This window comes from Myotis brandtii, unplaced genomic scaffold, assembly GCF_000412655.1.
Source record: "Myotis brandtii unplaced genomic scaffold, ASM41265v1 scaffold182, whole genome shotgun sequence".
NCBI classification, from domain to species: Eukaryota; Metazoa; Chordata; class Mammalia; order Chiroptera; family Vespertilionidae; genus Myotis; species Myotis brandtii.
The window spans coordinates 602,449-623,727 of record NW_005356751.1 but is presented as its reverse complement, the minus strand read 5'-3'; the positions used below and the strand labels follow the sequence as shown (position 1 = coordinate 623,727).

Below are 21,279 nucleotides of genomic sequence, written 5' to 3'. Positions count from 1 at the left end.
TACTAGAGGCCCGGTGCATGAAAATTCATGCACTGGAGGGGGGTTCCCTCAGCCTGGCCTGCCCCCTCTCATAGTCTGGGAGCCCTCAGGGGTGGGAGGCAACTCAGCGATCAGGGGAAGGCAACACCCCATCACACCTCTGCTGCTGCCACTGCTGGCAGTGCAAGCCTCAGCCGGCCCTGGTTACCTGCACCTCGGGCGGCCCTGGTTGGCTGGGCAGCCACCATCCGAGGCTTGCCTGCACCATGGGCTGGCCCTGGGCGGCTGGGGGGCTGAGGGGACTGGGCGCCACCATCTTGTGGCTGTGGGCACCGCCATCTTTGGGGGCGGGGCAGTCAATTAGCATATTCCCTTTTTTTGGATGTGGGTGCTGCCATCTTTGCGATGGCATGAGGGTCAATTAGCATATTCCCTCTTTATTAGCTAGGAGAATAAAGAGGGAATATGCAAGTTGACTGTCACACCCTCACATAAGATGGCCACCCCCATATGGGCAAAAGATTGCTGCCACAAGATGACCGGGAGGGGAGGGCAGTTGCGGGGGACCAGGCCTGCAGGGGAGGGCAGTTAGGGGCAACCAGGCCTGCAGGGGAGGGAGAACAGTTGAGGGGTACCAGGCCTGCAGGGGATGGCAGTTAGGGGTGACCAGGATGGCAGGGGAGGACAGTTAGGGGTGACCAGGCTGGCATGGGAGGGAAGTTGGGGGGGACAAGGCCTGCAGGGGAGGACAGTTGGGGGCAACCAGGCCGGTAGGGGAGGGCAGTTGGGGGCGACCGGGCCTGCAGGGGAGGGCAGTTAGGAGCAATCAGGTTGGCAGGGGAGTGGTTAGGGGGTGATCAGGCTGGCAGGCAGAAGTGGTTAGGGGCAATCAGGCAGGCAGGCAGGCAAGCAGTTGGGAGCCAGCAGTCCCGGATTGTGAGAGGGAAGTCTGACTGCCCATTTAGGCCTGATACCACAGGGATTGTGCCTAAACTGGCAATCAGACATCCCCTGAGGGGTCCCAGATTGAAGAGGTGCAGGCTGGGCCTAGGGACACCCTTCCCAGTGCATGAATTTTATGCACCGGGCCGCTAGTTGAGGTATAATTCACACAATTATAAGACATTTAAAGTACACATTGTGGCCCTGGCTGGTTTGGCTCAGTGGATAGAGTGTCAGCCTGCAGACTGAAGGGTCCCAGGTTTGATTCCAGTCAAGGGCACATGCCAGGGTTTCAGGCTCGATCCCCAGTAGGAGGCATGCAGAAGGCAGCCAATCAATGATTCTCTCTCATCATTGATATTTCTATCTCTCCTTTTCTTTCTGAAATCAATAAAAACATATTAAAAAAATAAAGTATACATTGTGATGATTTGATATATGTATACATTGTGAAAGGATCCTTTCATCTAGTTGACACATTCATCACCACCCACACACATCTATATATATAAAAGCCTAATATGCAAAATGTCCCCTTAGAGTTCGACCGAGAGTTCGATCGCTTGCTATGACGTGCGCTGACCACGAAGGGGTGGTGCGGAATGAAGGAAGGCCCTGGCTGGCAGCTGGCAGCCGGAGAAGGGAGGCCCCGGCCGGCAGCTGGAAGGCCCCGATTGGCCCTGATCACCAACCAGGCTAAGGACTCTACCTGTGCATGAATTTCGTGCACTGGGCCTTTTGTATACATACATACACACACACATATATATATTTTTAGTGAGGACATTTAAATTCTCTTCGCAAATTGCAATTATATAACACAATGTTATCAACTATAGCAGTGATGGTGAACCTATGATGTCAGGGCCAGCCTGACAGGTTGAGCCGGGCTGAGGTAGGGAGGAGGGAATTGAGAAAAGAAAGAAAGACAGGAAAGCGGGATCGGGAGGACTCCAGTTCTCGAGGAACTGAAGCGAAGTTTATTAGCCAACCAATCCTATTTATACACAACACACTGAATAGGAGGTCTGTCAAGAGGAATGTATTCTTTGTTCCTCTTAATCTCTAAGGGAGGGACACAGCAGAAGGACAAGTTCTCAGTACAGCATATCTCAGTAAATAGTTACAGACTTCTTGGTAAGCTATGAAAGGCTGTTCTCATTCTACTGATAATCGCCATCCAAACAAGTCTGGGAAAACTGTGTGGGTAAGGGTCCCAGCCTTATTAGCCCCTTCAGGTGCAAGGACCTTGCCAGCTTACATCTGGCCCCCAACACTATGACACGCGTGTCAGAGGTGACACGTGAATTCATTTTTTTGATTTTTCTTTGTTAAATGGCATTTAAATATATAAAATAAATATCAAAAATATAAGTCTTTGTTTTACTATGTTTGAAAATATCAAAAAATTTCTATGTGACACGGCACCAGAGTTAAGTTAGGGTTTTTCAAAATGCTGACACGCCAAGCTCAAAAGGTTCGCCATCACTGAACTATAGTCACAATTTTATACATTAGATCCTAAGACCTTATTCATCTTACAGCTGAAAGTTTGTGCACTTTTGCCAGCTTCTCCCTATTTCTCCCACTCCCATCCCCTGGCTACCACTTTCCTACTCTCTGTTTCTATGAGTTTGACTTTTTTCTCCAAGATTCCATATATATATGATACTATACAGGAGTTGTATTTTTCTGTCTGGTTTATTTCACTTATCATAATGCCTTCAAGAGCCATCCAAGTTGTTAGAGACAGCAGGATTTCCTACTTCCTCATGGCTGAATAATATTCCATTTTTTATACAGGGTAGGGCAAAGGTAGGTATACATTTGTTTATATGGAAAATAATACGATAATTAATAAATAATAACGCGAATAAACTGTTGTATTTTGCCTTGTTTTGTTCTTAGAGCAAAAGAATTTAGTACTTCAACATTAAGTATGATATTAGCTGTAGGTTTACTGTGGATGCTCTTTACAAAGTTAAAAGTTTTGTTGTATTGTTATAAAATATTTAATTTGAAATATTTCCAATTTTGACTGAAAAGAAGTTGTTTCAGTTTATATTTCTACCAACGATGACTGAATATTGTCAACTGATGGTTGATGGTCATTGGCACTAATTCAAGTTCAACAGGAATTCCCAATTTGGGGTGTTGTGAAGAAGAAAACTTTATTCAGTGCAAACTGCTCAACAGTGCTACAGAGTGGCTGTGTAAACAGCAAGGCTCTGAGGCTGCCCTGGGGGCAGGTCCCTCTTCAACTAGGGAGCTCTCCATGGCTCCACTCCAGATGGTCTGCCTCTCTGCTCAAGCACGTGCTCCACTCTGCTCTAGTGAGACATCTTAGCTCCACTCTGCTCTGGAGGGACGGTTTAGGTGTTTCAGCTCCGCTAGGGAGAAGCAGTCTTCAGTCTTTTTTTTTTTACATTTTAATAACTTTTTTATTATCAAAGCATCAGAATTGCTTGATACCAATAAATTACCTTTCAAGAACCTTTAATTTACTAACACATAAATGCAAGTCAGAATCTTATCATTTAAAGTATTAACTGATAGTCTCCCAGTTAAAATCTTAGAAGAGGAAAAAGGACAACCATGCATAGTTTTTTAAAAAACGTTTATTTTTCAAAAGAAAAACGGCAACAGCCAATTGGAAACCTACTTATTCTTCAACTCCAATTTCGTTTTCTTTAAATTTAGAAATGACTTACTGATTTACTATTTTAAACAACCCCCCCCCCCTTTTCCCCTTTAAGTGTTTACCATCTACTCGTGCTGAATCCTTCCAAGGAGATTGCTCCAGCGTATATCTCCAGGTCCTCGCTCTGCTCCTTTTACCAAAAAATGCAAAACACAATTCCATCGTGCATCTTAAGGGCTCCAATCGTCAAAAATAGGAAAAAAAAAAATCTTTGGAATAGCCAATTAAGTTGAATAAAAAAAAATCCACACGAATGCGGTTTGGTTGGGGCAGGAATCCACTCCTATGTTCCTGGTAATCTGATCCCGCTCCATGAATCCTTGTAATTCATCCTCCCTATCCTATCCACATTATGATTTGAATCCAATGATCCAGCTCCAAGGATTGGGATCCAGTGAGCCCTCTCCAATCCAAACCTTTATAACCAGCAAAGCCAAAAAAGAGGAGGCAAAATGTTAGATACTGTAATCAAAAAAGGTTTCTGGGGAATGATGAGTTATGTCTGTCATCAGTTTAACAGATGTACCTCAATAACTATCAAATTCCCCAAAACAAGTTTCTGAATGGTGTTCAGATAAACTTTAGAAACTTAATCATCATAGAGACTAATTGGAAGAAGCATTTTATATTTACAGTTCAACTGATAATGCCAACACTTGTTACTGTACAGCATTATTACAGGTTTTGTGGTTGCAAAAAGTTATGTATTTGAAAAGTTTACTGGTATTGTCACCCACTTAAGTCTAAACTAAATTTAATGCTCCCATCTGCAATTTAATTTGTAAATTAGAGTGTTTTAAACAGGAGTCAATTATGAATATTAGTTTAAAGGGGAAGATGATACTTAAAAGTATATTCCCAACTAGATTATCTACACCAATATGTTGGAATTCTATAATTTGCTTTCATTTTGTCTTAAAAAAATGAAATAGCAACGCTATATCAGTCACACAGAGGACATGCAGATTTAGCAGTATTGATATTATACTCTATCTGGTTGGAATTAAAGACACCCTGTACCCACATGTACACCAACAGCAGGTCACACATTAACAGTTGTAACTAAGCACTGTGACAAATTAGCAGTTCTTCCCACATTAGTCCCTATTAATACAAAAAAGGGGGGAAGGGAGCAAAATAAACCGTTACAAATGGGCAATATAATTTTTCCACAATTGCCAAGGTTTAAAGAGCAGAGCAATTGTAGGCAAAGATAACTGCATAAGATGTTTGCAAGTGTTTTAAGGTAGATGCATATATATCATTTTTAACGCTTGCCTTTTAGTATAAGGTCAATACTGCCAATTTCATCTGTGACAATAGCACTTGGAGTCATACCATTGCCTCCATTATTGATCTGATCCTCCTCAATCCTCCTTTTGACAATCCTAAAATGATTGAAATGTGCTCCACAATCCTTAATCCAAAGCATTCTTAATCCATCTCTTCAGATATGTCTACAGAAAGACACATGAAAAGCAAGATAAACATAAGAACTTCCCCAGGTAAGATAACCACAAACACCCCCAACATCCCCGTTCACACAAACCAGAGAATAGACATTTGCACAATATCACAGTCTGAAGAGAATGGAGAATTAACTAAATTTAAACAATCCTGTCTACGACATCACTTAAAATACAATTTACCAGACATGAGGGGAATGTAGATGTTAGGAGCAAGGGGATATTACACAAGAATGCAACACTTTAGCCCATTCTGAACAAAACAGTTTGAATTAAAAAAATGAAAAGATTGTACTGAGTAAAGGAACACTGTATACAACATGGGTTCTACAAAAAGCGTCACCAATTATCTTTTTTAAAAAAATATATTTTATTGATTTCTTACAGAGAGGAAGGGAGAGGGATAGAGAGTTAGAAACGTCGATGAGAGAAAAACATCGATCAGCTGCCTCCTGCACAAGAATGCAACACTTTAGCCCATTCTGAACAAAACAGTTTGAATTAAAAAAATGAAAAGATTGTACTGAGTAAAGGAAAACTGTATACAACATGGGTTCTACAAAAAGTGTCACCAATTATCTTATGTACGAGAGCGAGATCTGCTATGATGGGGAGAATAGCGTGGTGATCCTCTGCTTCTCCTTGGGGAGTAACTGCAACTCCTGCTGTTGCTTCTGCTACGGCTTCTGCTACGACTATGGCTTCGAGATCGAGATCTTCCATAATCTGGACTTCTGGGCCCATCAGCTTTAACCCGGATGTAGGCAGTTTCTCCCTCATGAGATCTAAACTTAGTGTTATCCAGTTTTCGAACCGCATAGGTCATATCTTCTTTCCGCACAAACTCCACGACACCAGTGCCATCTCGGTAAACATCAGCATAACATATATCACCTGCTTCACGCATGTGATCCTTCAAATCCTGCCAGCTTCCACTTGGAGGCAATCCAGAGACAACCACTCTGTTCTCAGATCGCCTGAATGGGGGGCCATAGCGGCCTCGGGGTGCTCCGCCACCTCCACCCCTGCCCCGGCCCCTTCGAGGAAACTCGACCCGCAGACGGTATCCATCGTAATCATAGCCGTCGCGACCATATACCGCGTCTTCCGCGTCTCGCGGGTCCTCGAACTCAACGAAGGCGAAGGGTGGTCCCCCGCGGTGATTCTTGAGATCGATGTCGTGGATAGCCCCGTATTTGTAGAAAACGTCCTCAATGTCCTTGGTTCGAATGTCTGGAGGTAAGTTACCCACGTAGATGCGACAATCGTTGTGGCCACGAATCACACCACCTCCGGACATGGCGACAACGAAAAGCGCGGACTGGAGAACAGGCCTTCCCACCAAGCCTAGCGCACGGGAGAGCGAACCTGCAGCGACCCCTCGGCTCCCGCGGCCCCTCCAAAACAGCGCCTTTATCTACTCCCAGTCTTCAGTCTTCACTGGAAATAGAAAATGCACTTCTGGAGCCAGAGGGGAGCTTACTTATATGGTCAGAAGGCTCCGCCCCTGGCCCCTGATTGGTCTGTCCTCATGCAAATAAGTGTTCCAAATCCTTCAGTTTCCTTGTTCCAACAGACACTGTTTGACTGGTCAGAATAGAGCCACTCTGATTGGATGGGGAAAGTCTTATCCAATTGATTGAAATAGGATTCCAGGAAATCTTTATAAGGTCTGGCTCAGATGGCGGAAATACAGTACAGGCCTGAGTTCAATGCAAAGACAGGCAGTTCAGAGTAGACTTTTCCATGAAGTGCAGTTCAAGGGAGAGGCCCCTGTGCAGAAATAGCTGCTAGGCTCTGTTTTTTTTCCTCTTCCGTTTTTTTTTTTTTTTTTAATTTGAGCAGTGTTAGCCCCACTAGGAGCCCTTTTTAGTAAGTGTTCCCCCCCCCGCCCCCCCAGGGTTCACAATATGTTGCCCTATATTCTTTCCAACATATATTTCTTTGAAGTTAATGGTGTTTATTAGTCTGATATGTAAAAGGTAGTATTTCACTATTAGTCTTTTTAAATTTTTATGTAATCAAATTCATCTGTCTTTTTCATTTTGCCTTTTGGATTCCAGTCAAGGGCACATGCCAGGGTTCGAATGTCTGGAGCATTTCCAAAAAGCTTTCCTTATTCTAACTTTATAATTTTTTTACATGCTATCAGATCCTCTTAAGATTTAATTTCTTCCGGTCCATCCTTGCTGCTTGACACAGTCGCTGCAGGGAAGAAACATCTGCACAGCATACGTTTCAAGGGACCTGGCATATATGGCATACTGTTCTTAATATGTTTGCTCCCCTTCCTTGGCGCTATGTGTTTTAACCAAGGTCACCTCTCTGAGAAAGGTTGTTTCCCCAGGTAGGGATTTTTTCCCCTGAAGTTAGGGAGGGAATAAAACCCCTTAACTAAGTGCCAGGTGGGTAGTTAATCACTTTACGAACAATCACACTTAAGCTACATAATCTTTACTCCCTGGAATGGAGATAAGAAACGCCCTAACCTTTGGAATAGAAATTGATAGGATTAAAGTCAACTGGTATAAATACAGATGTAACAAGACAATAAAACATAGAACCTGGCTGGAGATCCTGGCTAGGCTGCTGACCAACTGAAAAAAAGAAAAGAAAAGAAAAGATTTAATTTCTTTTTAGTCCTCTGTCAACACTTCATCAGTTGGTCTTCTTAGATACTGCTAAAGTATTTTTGAAAAAATGCACTTTCATTTGATATGTCCATCTTTTCTGTCACTTAAAAACAATTTCCATCATGAAGAAATTACCTTTATAATAAAAAAAACTTAGGAAAATGAAGATAATCATTTAGAAAAATATACTGCAAGTATTGTTAGAGCTATAGCATATTACGTTGAGACATAGATTTTGAATCAAAAGAGCTGGGTTTAAGTACTGGAGTTGTGTGGCTTTAAAAAAGTAGATTAATTCTTCTGGACTTGAATTTTTCCTTTCTAAGATGAAGGATTTGTACCAAACAATCTCTACATTTCTATTTTTTTTCTGCACATCTTTGAGTCTATGCAGATATTAAGTTCTTATGCTTACAATTACAAATGGTGTAGAAAATTTGAGCATATTTGCCTTTCTTCAATGCTTACAATTACAAATGGTGTAGAAAATTTGAGCATATTTGCCTTTCTCCAATGCAGTATTTAATTTGCTGATGTGAAGAAGTGTAAATAATTTTTTAAAACATTGTAGCACATATTTTCCAGTTCTAAACACCATTATATTGCTAATTAGAAATTCTGTGTACCCTGCACCTAGAAGGAAACATTCCAAAAGAGGATAGATTGATCTACATAGTAAAGATTTGGGAAGTAGGGGGGGAGAGAAGAGCATCATCTAACAAAACCTAGGAGATTTGAAGTGAGCTGTGGTTCTAAACACCATTATTATTGCTAATGTTTTGCTAATGTTTTTGTTGTCTATTGTTCTCACAAAATTTGACAATTCAATACAAAATCAGTAAAGCCCACAGTTTACATTTTAACTAAGCCAAATCATCTTATTTTCATTCTCTCCATCCCCTGGATTTGAGTAGAAATCATTTATTTGAAATGCCTGTGTACTTGTGGTTTGGTACTTAAATTGATGAGCTAATCTCCCAAAAACACATGTGTTCACAGTGGTCTGAAGAACATTTCGATTTCAATCATCTGATAGAATGAATGTCTTTTATATAAACCAGCAATAAAATGCAAACAAGTAAGACTTACTTTATTTGATCACATTGTTTACAACATGGAAATAATTTGGCAGAGGATATTATTGAACTAATGGAGGTGAACGCTTAAGTGGGTACAAGGTCTTCATATGGGAAAATTTTTATCTCTGGTAATAAAGGTCCACAACTCAGTTTCTCTATTTTCCCGAAGAATCACATTGTGTTTGTTTCTTATGTAATCCTTACACAACAAGCACATATGTGGCTCGTTCTTGGAGTCTGACAAATAAACACCCTTCAGTAACCACAAGCCATTTCAGGATAGCTCAAATACCTTACTTGTATTTTGCAAAAATGTGGAGAGATTCATGTATTTTAATAGTCCACTGAAATATTTCTTAAAACCTTTTCTTTCCCACCCACTTCTTTCATAATCCCCAGCTGCTATAGGGCATTTCGTTCCACACCTCACTTCAAATCTCCTCCTAGGTTTTGTTTGGTGCTGCTCTTCTCTCCCACTTTACTTCCCAAATCTTTACTATGTACTAGTAGATCAATCTTTCCTCTTATGGAATGGGGAGGAGGAGAAATTGGGCTGGAAAATAGAGTACTGTATTTTCTTTGGCAGGGTGGGGTTAGAGAAAAGGCTTCAGACACTCCTACATTACTTTTTTTTTTGGTTGCATTATATTAACAATGTAGCACAAACTAAATAATCAGTAAATATTTGTTGAATAGGTGAATGAACTCTGATAATTCTCGTATCCCAGAAATTGTCTTGCTTGTTTAACAGGATGGGATTAAATGGCTCTACCTTGTTATCATCTAGGAGGTCACCTCTCTGAGAAAGGTTGTTTCTCCAGGTGGGGATTTTTCCCTGGAGTTAGGGAGGGAATAAAACCCCTTAACTAAGTGCCAGGCAGGTAATCACTTTAACTACGAACAATCACGCTTAAGCTACATAATCTTTACTTAGGATAATCTCCCTCAGTTACTTCCTTGTAGCTTAATAGAACAATAGAGTAACCTTGGAATGGAGATAAGAAACGCCCTAAACTTTGGGAATAGAATGGATAGGATTAAAATCAACTGGTATAAATACAGATATAACAGGACAATAAACACAAAACTTGGCTGGAGATCCTGGCTAGAGAACCTGGCTAGGCTGCTGATCAACTGAACGCTGTCTCTGTGTCATTCCTTCTTCGCCGACCCAGTCCACACCTTTGGGAACCCCTAGACCTGCTGGGGTTGGACCCCAACACACTAGAAACATTTTATCATTCTAATTTTATCATTCAAACAAAATGTATAATGGTAGAAAGAAGGGAAGTGGAAAAAATGTAAATTATAATTATAAATTAAAATAGAATTATAGCCCTAGTTGGTTTGGCTCAGTGGATAGAGCATCAGCCTGCGGACTGAAGGGTCCTGGGTTTGATTCTGGTTAAGGGCACATGACTGGTTGCAGGTTCAATCCCCTATAAGGGGCGTGCTCTCATCATTGATGTTTCTATCTCTCTCTCCCTCTCCCTTTCTCTCTGAAATCAATAAAAATATATTAAAAAAAGAAATAGAATTATATTTTCAAGTTTTTAAAGCCAGGATCATTTAATATCCACAATAATGCAGTTAAGTATTTGTATGTCTCTATATACCTAGCCATGGACAAAGTGGTGAAGGCCAGGGAGGGGTAGCAGGGGCTGGGTGGAGGTGGGCAAAGGGGGGAAAATGGGGGACATCTGTGTGTTGTAAATGTTTCCCTCCACGTCCCGCGTGGTTCAGGGTTTGGGATCTGGAAGAAGAGCCGCACACAAATGAAAGAGAAAAGACACGAAATAATTTGGGAATATTGGGGGCCAGGCAGGTAAGTCCAACTCAGGAGGAAGGACTTCCACTGGTGCTCAGGCCTACCAACCTTTTATAGTCAGAGGTAAACAGAGCAGTGGTCACCATAGTTACACAGTTCTTGTGAGTTTCACTTGTTTTGACCATAGTTATACTTCCTGCACTTCCCTCAGCCCATTAGCTTCCCAGATAAGATCTAGGGAGTGTTATAAGGTCAAGCCTAATTATGCTAAGAGGACTGTGCCCTCTAAGCTGGGACTTGTTTGTGACTTTGCCAACAGGTCAGTCCGAGGCTCAACCCTATATCAGTTTCCCACATCTCACCCTTTTTTTTTTATTATTAAGCTACTATAATGAAAATAAAACTTAAACATCAAGCACAAAACTCTGGCTATTAAAACAATAACAAAACAATGCCAATCCGTAACCCAAAACTTTTTAAAACTTAAACATAACATTTCAAGAACAAAAATTGTTTAAATCCCAATTTCAATGTCCAACAGTCCTGAGTCCAAGTTTCAGTGTCCGACAGTTCCTTATGTGTACATGTCAGCAGTGATATTTCAGTTCTGGATGGTGGACAAATGGTGGCAATGCAGGTCCGACCCTCTCTGGTTTGATCCTGGGCAACCTGCAGCGACACACAGCTGCTTGACTGCTAGCATGGCAAAGTGTCGTCAGCGTCTTCCATCTCCGGATTGTTTTTCCTCTTGTCTTCATGGCTGGAGTATTCCTGATAATTCCTCTCTGTTGCAGGAATCCACATGGTCTTGAAGTTGTTTTCTGAAAATATACAAACATATTCTCGACCAAAGGTTAATAAAGGAAATTTTTACTTGGGATCCTTTTTATATTAGCCCAAATGATTTTCCTTTGGCTTATTTTGACACCACGTATGTTTTTCATGGGTGTGTTGCTGTTAGCATTACAAATGAAAAAAATTTTTCTAGATGTAAATTAGTTACAGGATATTTTTCCTTACATGGCATTTTCCCACTTCTGTGTAATAATGTAATCAATAAAAAATAGACACTTTCAAAAAGAAAAAATAGAGCTCTATTTCCTATGGGGTGCAAAGTTTGATACCTATTATGTTAGCCTTATTCATCATATTGGTCAGATTCTCTAATCAATATAAAATAAAATTAACAAAAAAACTGAGCAAGTGCTCATACCCCTCTTGCCCCTTATCTCCTTGGAGACAAATATGTTTATGAAGTGTTGGTCATTCCTTCTATACTGCTAACCATTATGGGCCTTATTTCAATGAAATAATGTTCAGAACATAAAAATTGGTATAATATTTCTATTGTGAATTTTATTCTTTAATAGTATAAAATGACCATCTTCTCCCCATCTAATATTTCCTAGCAGGAATTCATTTTGTCTGATACTCAAAAAAATAACAGGAAAGCAGCATTAATGTTGCTTTATCTTTATTTCACTTAGTGAAAAGTCTTCTTTGGGCATTTTTTTGACACATCTGAGAATATTTTTAATAAAATGAATTTAAAAAATATGTGTATGTCTCTATATCCAGTGTGTCTATGTTTAAATATATATGTAAATAATATTTAAAAATAGTAAAATATATGATATATGAAATAACATATAATAAAATAGAAATAATATAAAATATACAAATATATGTAACAAAATATATAATATATACATGGATATATACACATATGTAAATATGCATACATTACATATGTGCATATGTACTTGTAAATATATATCTACATATGTATTTGAAAAATGTAATTATAGCTACTTATTTCTTTTTTTTTTATTTGTTTTTTTTTTGCTAAAAGTATTACAAAGGGTATTACATATGTGTCCTTTTTTCCCCCTCGCCCTTGACAATCCCCTGCCCTCCCTTACCCCCCAGTGTCTTATGTCCATTAGTTATGCTTATATGCATGCATACAAGTCCTTCGGTTGATCTCTTACTCCCCTCCCTTCTGCCCCCCAACCCTCTCTGGCCTTCCCACTGCAGTTTGACAATCAGTTTGAGGCAGCTCTGCCTCTGTATCTATTATTGTTCAAAAGTTTGTAATGGTCTTTATTATCCATGAATGAGTGAGATCATGTGGTATTTTTCCTTCATTGACTGGCTTATTTCACTTAGCATAATGCTCTCCAGTTCCATCCATGCCGTTGCAAATGGTAAGAGTTCCTTCTTTTTTACAGCAGCATAGTATTCCATCGTGTAGATGTACCACAGTTTTCTAATCCATTCATCTACTGATGGGCACTTAGGCTGTTTCCAGATCTTAGCTATGGTGAATTGTGCTGCTATGAACATATGGGTGCACATATCCTTTCTGATTGGTGTTTCTGGTTTCTTGGGATATATTCCTAGAAGTGGGATCACAGGGTCAAATGGGAGTTCCATTTCCAGCTTTTTGAGGAAACTCCATACTGTCTTCCATAGTGGCTGCACCAGTCTGCATTCCCACCAGCAGTGCACAAGTGTTCCTTTTTCTCCACATCCTCTCCAGCACTTGTCGTTTGTTGATTTGTTGATGATAGCCATTCTGACAGGTGTGAAATGGTACCTCATTGTTGTTTTGATTTGCATCTCTCGGATGATTAGTGACTTTGAGCATGTTTTCATATGTCTCTTGGCTTTCTGAATGTCCTCTTTTGAAAGGTGTCTATTTAGATCCTTTGCCCATTTTTTGATTGGATTGTTTATCTTCTTTTTGTTAAGTTGTATGAGTTCCCTATAAATTTTGGAGATTAGGCCCTTATCAGATATGACATTGGCAAATATGTTTTCCCACGCAGTGGGTTTTCTTGTTGTTTTGTTGATGGTTTCTTTTGCTGTGCAGAAGCTTTTTATTTTGATGTAGTCCCATTTGTTCATTTTCTCTTTAGTTTCAACTGCCCTAGGAGCTGTATCAGTGAAGAAATTGCTTCGGCATATGTCTGAGATTTTGTTGCCTTTGAATTCTTCTAGAATTTTTATGGTTTCCTGTCGTACATTTAAGTCCTTTATCCATTTTGACCGCCTGGCACTTAGTTAAGGGGTTTTATCTTCTCCCTAACTTCAGGGAAAAATCCCTACCTGGGGAAACAACCTTTCTCGGAGAGGTGACCTTGGTTAAAAGGGGAGCAAACATATTAAGAACAGTATGTTATATACACCAGATCCCTTGAAACATATGTTGTGCAGACGTTTCTTCTCTGCAGCGACTGTGTCAAGCAGCAAGGATGGACCGGCTCCCGGCACTCTTTTGAAAGTGAAAACAGTAAAGTAAAGCTAATATTTACATATATTAAAAATTCAAAACAAATAGGTATGTAATGAAAAATAAAACTCGACATACTCCTCATTACTAGGAATCACTGTCAACAATTTCTCATGTGGTCTTTTGTACAATTTTGAATTCCCCCTATGTATGAAGGCATATGCTTTAAAAACATTTACACAAATGGAGCATACTACACCTACTCCTGTGAGTCTTTGTTTCACAATGTATTTTAAACATATTTTCATTTCACTTCAATCTGATCTACCTAATTTTCTTTTTGGGGTCAGCGCTTTGAAGTATTTCATTATGTAGATAGGCTGTAATTATTTAATTATAACTAAATAATGGAAATTTAGTTTTTTTCTGATTTGTGTTTGCTATTGCAAGCAGCACTACAGCTGTGTGTGTGTGCTTGTGTGTATGCTGTGTATTACTCGCAGCGGAATTTCAGGGTTAGAGTGTGCATATTAAAAATTAAAAAACACACACATAGTTTTACCAAAATGTCCTTCCCTACTCAAAAATTTAGATTAACCTAACAGTGTATGAGAATGCTTGTTTCCCACCCATCATAAAAAATGTGTGTATATTCAGTAAAAAAACTTGCTATTTTGGCAAAAATTCAGACAGGTATTTTGTTGCTATTTTGACTTTCAACTTAAAAGCTGTTTTCATTAAGCACTTTCATCTCCCAGCAAAAGTCCCTTCCTCCTCTGGGATTGACTGGAAACCCCTGAACTGACAACTGGTCTTCTTGCCCAAACTTCCCCCCAAATAAACCACTTGAACAAATGTTAGTGATTGGTGGAGTGGTGGGGTCTGGGTCCTGGGAGGGGTGAGTAAATGGTTTTAGGACAGGTAAGTCTCATGATCTTTGGTCACTCCATAGGAAGTGAGGACAGGCCATATTATTGGGTTCAGGTTGGCAAACTCTGGACTTATAAGAAGCAATGAGGCCTCAGTATGAACAGTGGGACATGGAGATTGATTTCTTTCTAGCTGTTGACAGAATATGGAGTTTTATTCCTAATCCCCACAGTTTGTGTGCATGCAGTAGCAGCACTGATGACTAGCTTGGATTCAGGACCCTGGAGGTGTAGGTCTGATTCTTGGCTCTACTATCTGGCAGCTATGTGATCTTGTGCCTCAGTTTCCTCAACTATATCAGAATATTAATCAATCCCACCTCATAGGATTGTTAGGGGGACTAAACATGATAATATCTGTGGAGTGCTAAGAACTGTACCTGACACATGGTAAGCACCACATAAATCCTTGTTCAAATTGATAAGGGAGCTAGTTTTCAAGCAAGTTTGGAAGTACACTATTTTTTTCTTTCTGTCCTTCAAAGGCTCTCTGGCTATTTTCAGAGCTCTCTGTAAGCTCCTAACTGACAAGAAGCAGTTGAGTAGAATTGATGAAATCTAAACATGCATGACAATGGAGATGAACAGCTGGTGCTCCAGAGCTTTATATTTGGTTTGCAAAAGAGCCCAGAGTAGAGTGATATGAGGTGGAGCCCTTTGTGCATCTTTATATGCACTACATCTCTAGGTGGAGTCAAGTACATCTCAATTCACTAGGTTCTATCTCAGGACAGGACCCACCTGATTGGTTTTGAAAGGCACCTGGGTTAGATTGGTAGTGACCAGTACTAGTCTAGGGTGGATAGGCACAGGGAAGAGACCATACAATGTTTCTCTATTATGCCAAGTACATTGTAGGCTATCTATAGTAAATATATATTTAACCCACTAACTGAGCTCATGGGAGCTGCAGTAAATGGCTGTGGTGTTCTAGGCCCAGTGAATTTGAGCTAACTGAGCACAGGGCTTACTTAGAAGAAAGACTCAACAGTTGGGATCTACAAAGAATGCCCTCTCATCATCATTTGGTCACTCTCTCCTATATGCCCATTATCTCTACAGTTCCTGGCTCTGACTGGTGCCTCCTTATTTGTGCCAGGTTATACTTGCTTAGAAAATAGTGGAAAGTGAACCCAACACAGAGAGCTAGCCATTGTATGATTTGGATATAGTTAATGCCCTTCTCTTTTGTGCCATATATTTATCATATTTAAAAAAATTATCTTTATTGTTGAAAGTATTACAGATATCTCCCCCTTTTCCTCCCTATTGGCCCCCATCCCACACCCACCACTCCCAGATCTTTACCACACTATTGTCTGTGTCCATGGGCTATGTGTATAAATTCCCCAGCTAATCTCCCCATCTCCAACCCCACCTTCCCTCTGAGAGTCTTCAGTTTGTTCCATCTTCTATGTGTATGGGTCTATTTTGTTCATCAGTTTATTTTGTTCATTAGATTTCAATTGTTATGCAATATTTAAGATATACCAAACAGTGTAAGAAATAATACAGTTACCATCCAGTTATGTAACATCCTGCTTAAAGAAATAAAATATGCATTTGTACTATTGAGGCTCTCTCTGTGCCTTTTTCCTGTCATGCCTCTTCCCCTGATGGATGCATCTTTTATCTATATGCATCCATCAAGTAATGTAAAATATTGTTTTACCTGTTTTTAAAATTTACATAATTATTTTTATATGCATGGCATTTGGCACGTAATATTAGGTTTGTGAGTTAGCTATGTTGATGTAGCTCTAGTTCCTCTATTTTCATTGCTGTATATATAGTATTTCTTTGTGTGACTTGACTACCATTTATTCATCCATTCTCTTATGAATAGAAATTAATAATTAATTATAAGTTGTTTTCATTGTTCATTTTTTATAAACAGTAAACTTTTTAATGGTTGTCTCTTTATGTACATGTAGAAAATTTCTCTTAGAAATATACCCAAGATGAAATTCTTCAATTTTACTAGATATCAACATTTAGGGCAACACTTTCCATTATTCTACAGCCTCACCAACATTTGGTATTAGACTTTAAATTCTGCTGATCTGATGGGGTGAAATGGTATGTCACTGTAATTAAAAAATTATTTTTATTGATTTTAGAGAGGAAGGGAGAGGGAGAGAGAGTGTGACCTCCTGGTTCATAGGTTGATGCTCAACCACTAAGCCATTCTGGCCAGGCTCATTGTAATTTTTATTTGCATTTCCCCTAGAGAAATTGAGCCCCTATTTTTATGCATAGATTCTTATATCATCCTATATGCACATATTTTTGTATATTTTTCCACTTATAATCAAAATATAAGTATTTCCTCTTGTTACATGCTCTTCATAAATAATTTTTAGTGGCCATATTATGTTCCAACATGTGAGTGAAATAAGTGAAATAAAACATTTTGCTATTATTAAAAATTCAGGTTGCATCCGTATTTTCACTGTTATAGATGAGGCTCCGAATGAATTTGACTAGAAAGCATTTTATGTATTTTGGATGATTTACTTAGGTTGGCTTTCCAGAGGTGAATTATTGGGCCAAATGATATGCATGATTCTAGAGTTCTTGCTATGTACATTGCCAAATTGCTCTTCAAAAGGCTTGTACCAATATTCTTGCCAACTAGCAGTATGCAATTTGAACCTGGAATTTGAAAGGTATTGCAAATGTCTTTTCCTGATTCTGGGGAAAGTGGTTCCAAATACTTTCTATAAGCAATTTAGAGCCTGTCCTGGGCCAGAGGACAGAGAAGGATGGGCACTCAAGAGAAGGATGGGCACTCAAGAGAAGGATCAGAGGCTTAAATGTTGTAGTTTCTGTGTAAAGGAGAGGACTGCTCCTCCTGTTTTTTCAGGGAGGACTGCCTGCATGAAGGGGCAGGTGAGCCACTACTAACCTGCCCAGCTAGCTGCTCAGAAGGCCCCTTCCTCTCCTCAGTATCTTTCTTCTGGTGTGGCCCATCTCTGCAGATAAAAACACACAGGAGTCAGAAATCACTTCTTTTGTTGTTAATCCTCACCTGAGGATATTTTTCCATTGCTTTTCAGAGAGTGGAAAGGAGAGGGGGAGGGGAAGAGGGAGAGAAAGAGAAACATGGATGTGAGAGAGACACATCGACTGGTTGCCTCCTGCATGCACCCCTACAGGGCCAGGGATTGAAGCTACAACCCAGGTATATGACCTTGGCTGGAAATCAAACTCCTGACCCTTTGGTATGTGGGCTGATGCTTTAATCACTGAGTCACATTGGTCAGGGCCAGAAATTACTTTTCAAGAAATCAAGTCTTTATTTTTCTTGGAAATAAGATAATATATTATCTATCACTAGAGGCCCGGCACATGAAATTCGTGTGTGGGTACAGTCCCTACGCCTGGCCTGTGATCAGGGCCATCTTCCCCAGCTGCCTGCAGCTGGCCCCGCTCCCGACTGTCACCCACCCCCAGTTCCCTGTTCACCATTGGGTGATTGGTACCTGACTACCTGGGGAAGTGACCAAGAGGTAGGCTGTTCCTGCCTGCTCGCTGGCTGTGCCCCTGCCACCAGTGGCCATCAGGCGATCAGAGCCTGTTGGCCGGGGAAAGGGACCAAGAGGTAGTCAGTGCACCTCATAGTGACTGGTCCAGCGGTCATTCTGCCATTAGGGTCAATTTGCATATTACCCTTTTATTATATAGGATAGAGGCCTGGTGCAACGGTGGGGGCTGGCTGGCCTTCCCTGAAGGGGGACCCGGATCAGGATGGGGGTCCCTGTTGGGGGGCGGGGCTGGCCTGGGTGAGGGGCCTAGGGCGGTTTGCAGGCCGGCCATTCCCCTGATCCAGTGGGGGTCCCCACTGGGGGGGCGGGGCCAGCCTGGGCGAGGGGCTGCGGGCAGTTCGCAGGCTGGCCAAGCCCCTGGCTTTGTCAGGAAAGATGTCTGGAATGACATCCGGTCTACCTGGTCTAATTAGCATATTACCCTTTTATTAGTATAGATGTTGTGTATAATACTCAATTAGATTCAACAAATATTAGGCACCTCCCATATCCCAGGCTAATCTCAGGATATAGTGGTGCACAAAATATATTATGATAGTTTATTATTATTAGCACAAACTCTATGGTAGTATAACTTAGTAGTAACCACACTTGTTGTGGAAAATAATAAGTTATTCTATTATCAGCAATAATACTTAAGATTACTATAGTGACTACCAGTGTCTGAGAATTTGCCATTATGAAAAAGTGTTATTCCAGGCACTGCTGGAAATAAGGTGTTAAGAGTATAGGCAGATATTTTTCCAGAGTTCCTATATCTTTAATAGATGAGCATGTTGGTTGCCAGATTGGTTGCTTATTAAAACTGGCACAGTGCCCTGCAGGGCTAATATGTTAATAATAAGTAGTACTTCTCTGGCCCTGCCCCTGCTTAGCCTCCCCTAGGATCTGCTGCTGCCACCTGGGTCTCTGTTCTGCCCCCAACATTCCACTGAGAGCCGCCAGGAGTGGGATTTCAATGCTGCTTATACATCATAGGTGACTCTTTAAAAAGGGACCTTAGAGATGGCAGGATAATTTAATAGTCACATGTAACATTTATAGCTCCAGAGGCTAAGCTAATGATGAAAGCAATGAAACCCTGGGGTCCAGAGCAGGGTCTTTTTACCAGGGAGGTTGAAGGAGGCACCTGGCAATCCTTGCACACTGTAGAAGCGTTTCTTTTAATTTGTTTGATCTTTTTTGAATGTTCATGTATTTGCTAATAGGTCATGAGGGAAGGAAGGAAAGAGAAGTAGCTAAAGAGGGAATCATGGTATTTTGAGTTGGTATGATAGAGTGAATTCTTCTGTCTGGAGGAAACTAGAATCAGAATGACCTTCTCCACAGACCTGCGCGAACCTGGGCACACAGCCCAGTCTGGGAATCTGTTAGTTGCAAATACCGTGTTTCAGTTCTTCACAGAGAGGACTTTCTTAAGCTATTATCTTGAGAAAACTATACCTTGAACTCTAAGGACAGTTTTTATTCTTTCTATGCATGCATTTCCAGAAAGGATTTACCAATATAATTTATGTAAGTATAAGATTTAATGACATATTTATTGCAATGTTTCTGCTTTTGCTATTTGGCAACACTTTCCAATAATAATCCTGGGGTTGGGGGAGATTGCTAAGAGCTCATATTGTAAACTGATTATCTAAACCAATAGAATTTAAACACTCTTGGATAAGATTTCTCAATATAAAAAATTGTGTCTGATCTATTAGTTTTATAAGCGTATTCATTATTATTACCATTACTAAAACTAATGAATTCAACTTGGCCTTGAATCACCATATAATTAGAGAAATAAAATTCTTTCTGAATGCTGAACTCGTTGGGAGTGGGTAATTTGACTACTCCAGCCAGTCCTATTATTAATTTCAGGGCTATTTAGTTTAGCTTCAATTAAAATCAAACATTTATTTTATTACTTTAAGTTTAATTGAATTATCTTTGAATAGGTAATGTGGGTAATATATGCACAAGGTATATGCAATGGTTATAAAATTCAAATAGTATAAAATGGCCCACAGAGAAAGTAAAGCTCTGTACCATCAATAACTTATGTATCTGTGGCCTTTGCAGTGGCAAACACTATTATCAGAAGGTTTTGTGTGTGTGTGAATCCTGTGAAAGATATACCATCTGAGACCAATCAATCAATCAATCAATATCTCTATGCATATCTAATTTTATTTTAGACCAGAGGTCCGGTGCATGAAATTCGTGCATGGGTAGGATCCCTAGGCCTAGCTGGAGATCAGGGCCGATCTGTGGAGCAACCAGCAGGGTGATGGGGGGCCCCTGCTGGCACCCGCCTTTGTTGGCCTGGCGCCACCCGCTCACCATCTCCACCCCCTGCTGCCACCGGTTGGGGCCTGTGGGCTGGGGGCAGCTCCTGTGTTGAGTATCTGCCCCTTGGTGGTCAGTACCTGTTATAATGACTGGTCATTCCATTGTTCTGTCAATTTGCATATTAGGTTTTTATTATATAGGATAAATGACAGCATGGTATAAATACTTTTCTGCCTTTGCTTTTTACTTAATGCTATATCTTGTTCATAATTTCAAATCTGTTTTGAACGGTTGCCTAACATTTCACTGTAACCCCAAAATGTATGGAGTACCTACCAGGTGATAGGTGTTGCCTGGGAAGCAAAGATGAACATGACAAGCATCTGTCTCCCAGAGCTCATGTTCTGGTAGAGGAGAAGGTATATAACTTGGGTAATTATAAAAAAAATAGGCTGTAGGTGCACTGTAAGAGGTGTATGCAGAGTTCAAAGAATGAACATAGGAGGAATAAATTCTATTTGGGGGAGATGTGAGAAGTTTTTCTAGACTTTGAAGATTTAAACAGGCCTTAAATAATTGATGGATCTCTAACAAGGCACAGGTATGGGATAAGGACATCCAGGCAGGAAGGAATAGAAAGGGCCTGGTAATTGTGGGATGTGGCTTGGAGAGGAGAGGAGAGATGAGGAGAGGAGAGGAGAAGAGAGGAGGAGAGAGAA

General features: G+C 40.4%; 1 protein-coding gene across 1 annotated transcript; it reads right to left on the bottom strand.

Moving 5' to 3' along the window:
* Window positions 1-5,549: 5,549 nt before the first annotated feature.
* LOC102246927 (serine/arginine-rich splicing factor 1) lies at window positions 5,550-6,486 on the bottom strand. The gene has a single exon (XM_005863908.2). It carries the CDS (start codon window positions 6,386-6,388, stop codon window positions 5,669-5,671), a length of 720 nt encoding a protein of 239 aa, XP_005863970.1. The 5' UTR covers window positions 6,389-6,486; the 3' UTR covers window positions 5,550-5,668.
* Between the last annotated feature and the right edge of the window lie 14,793 nt (window positions 6,487-21,279).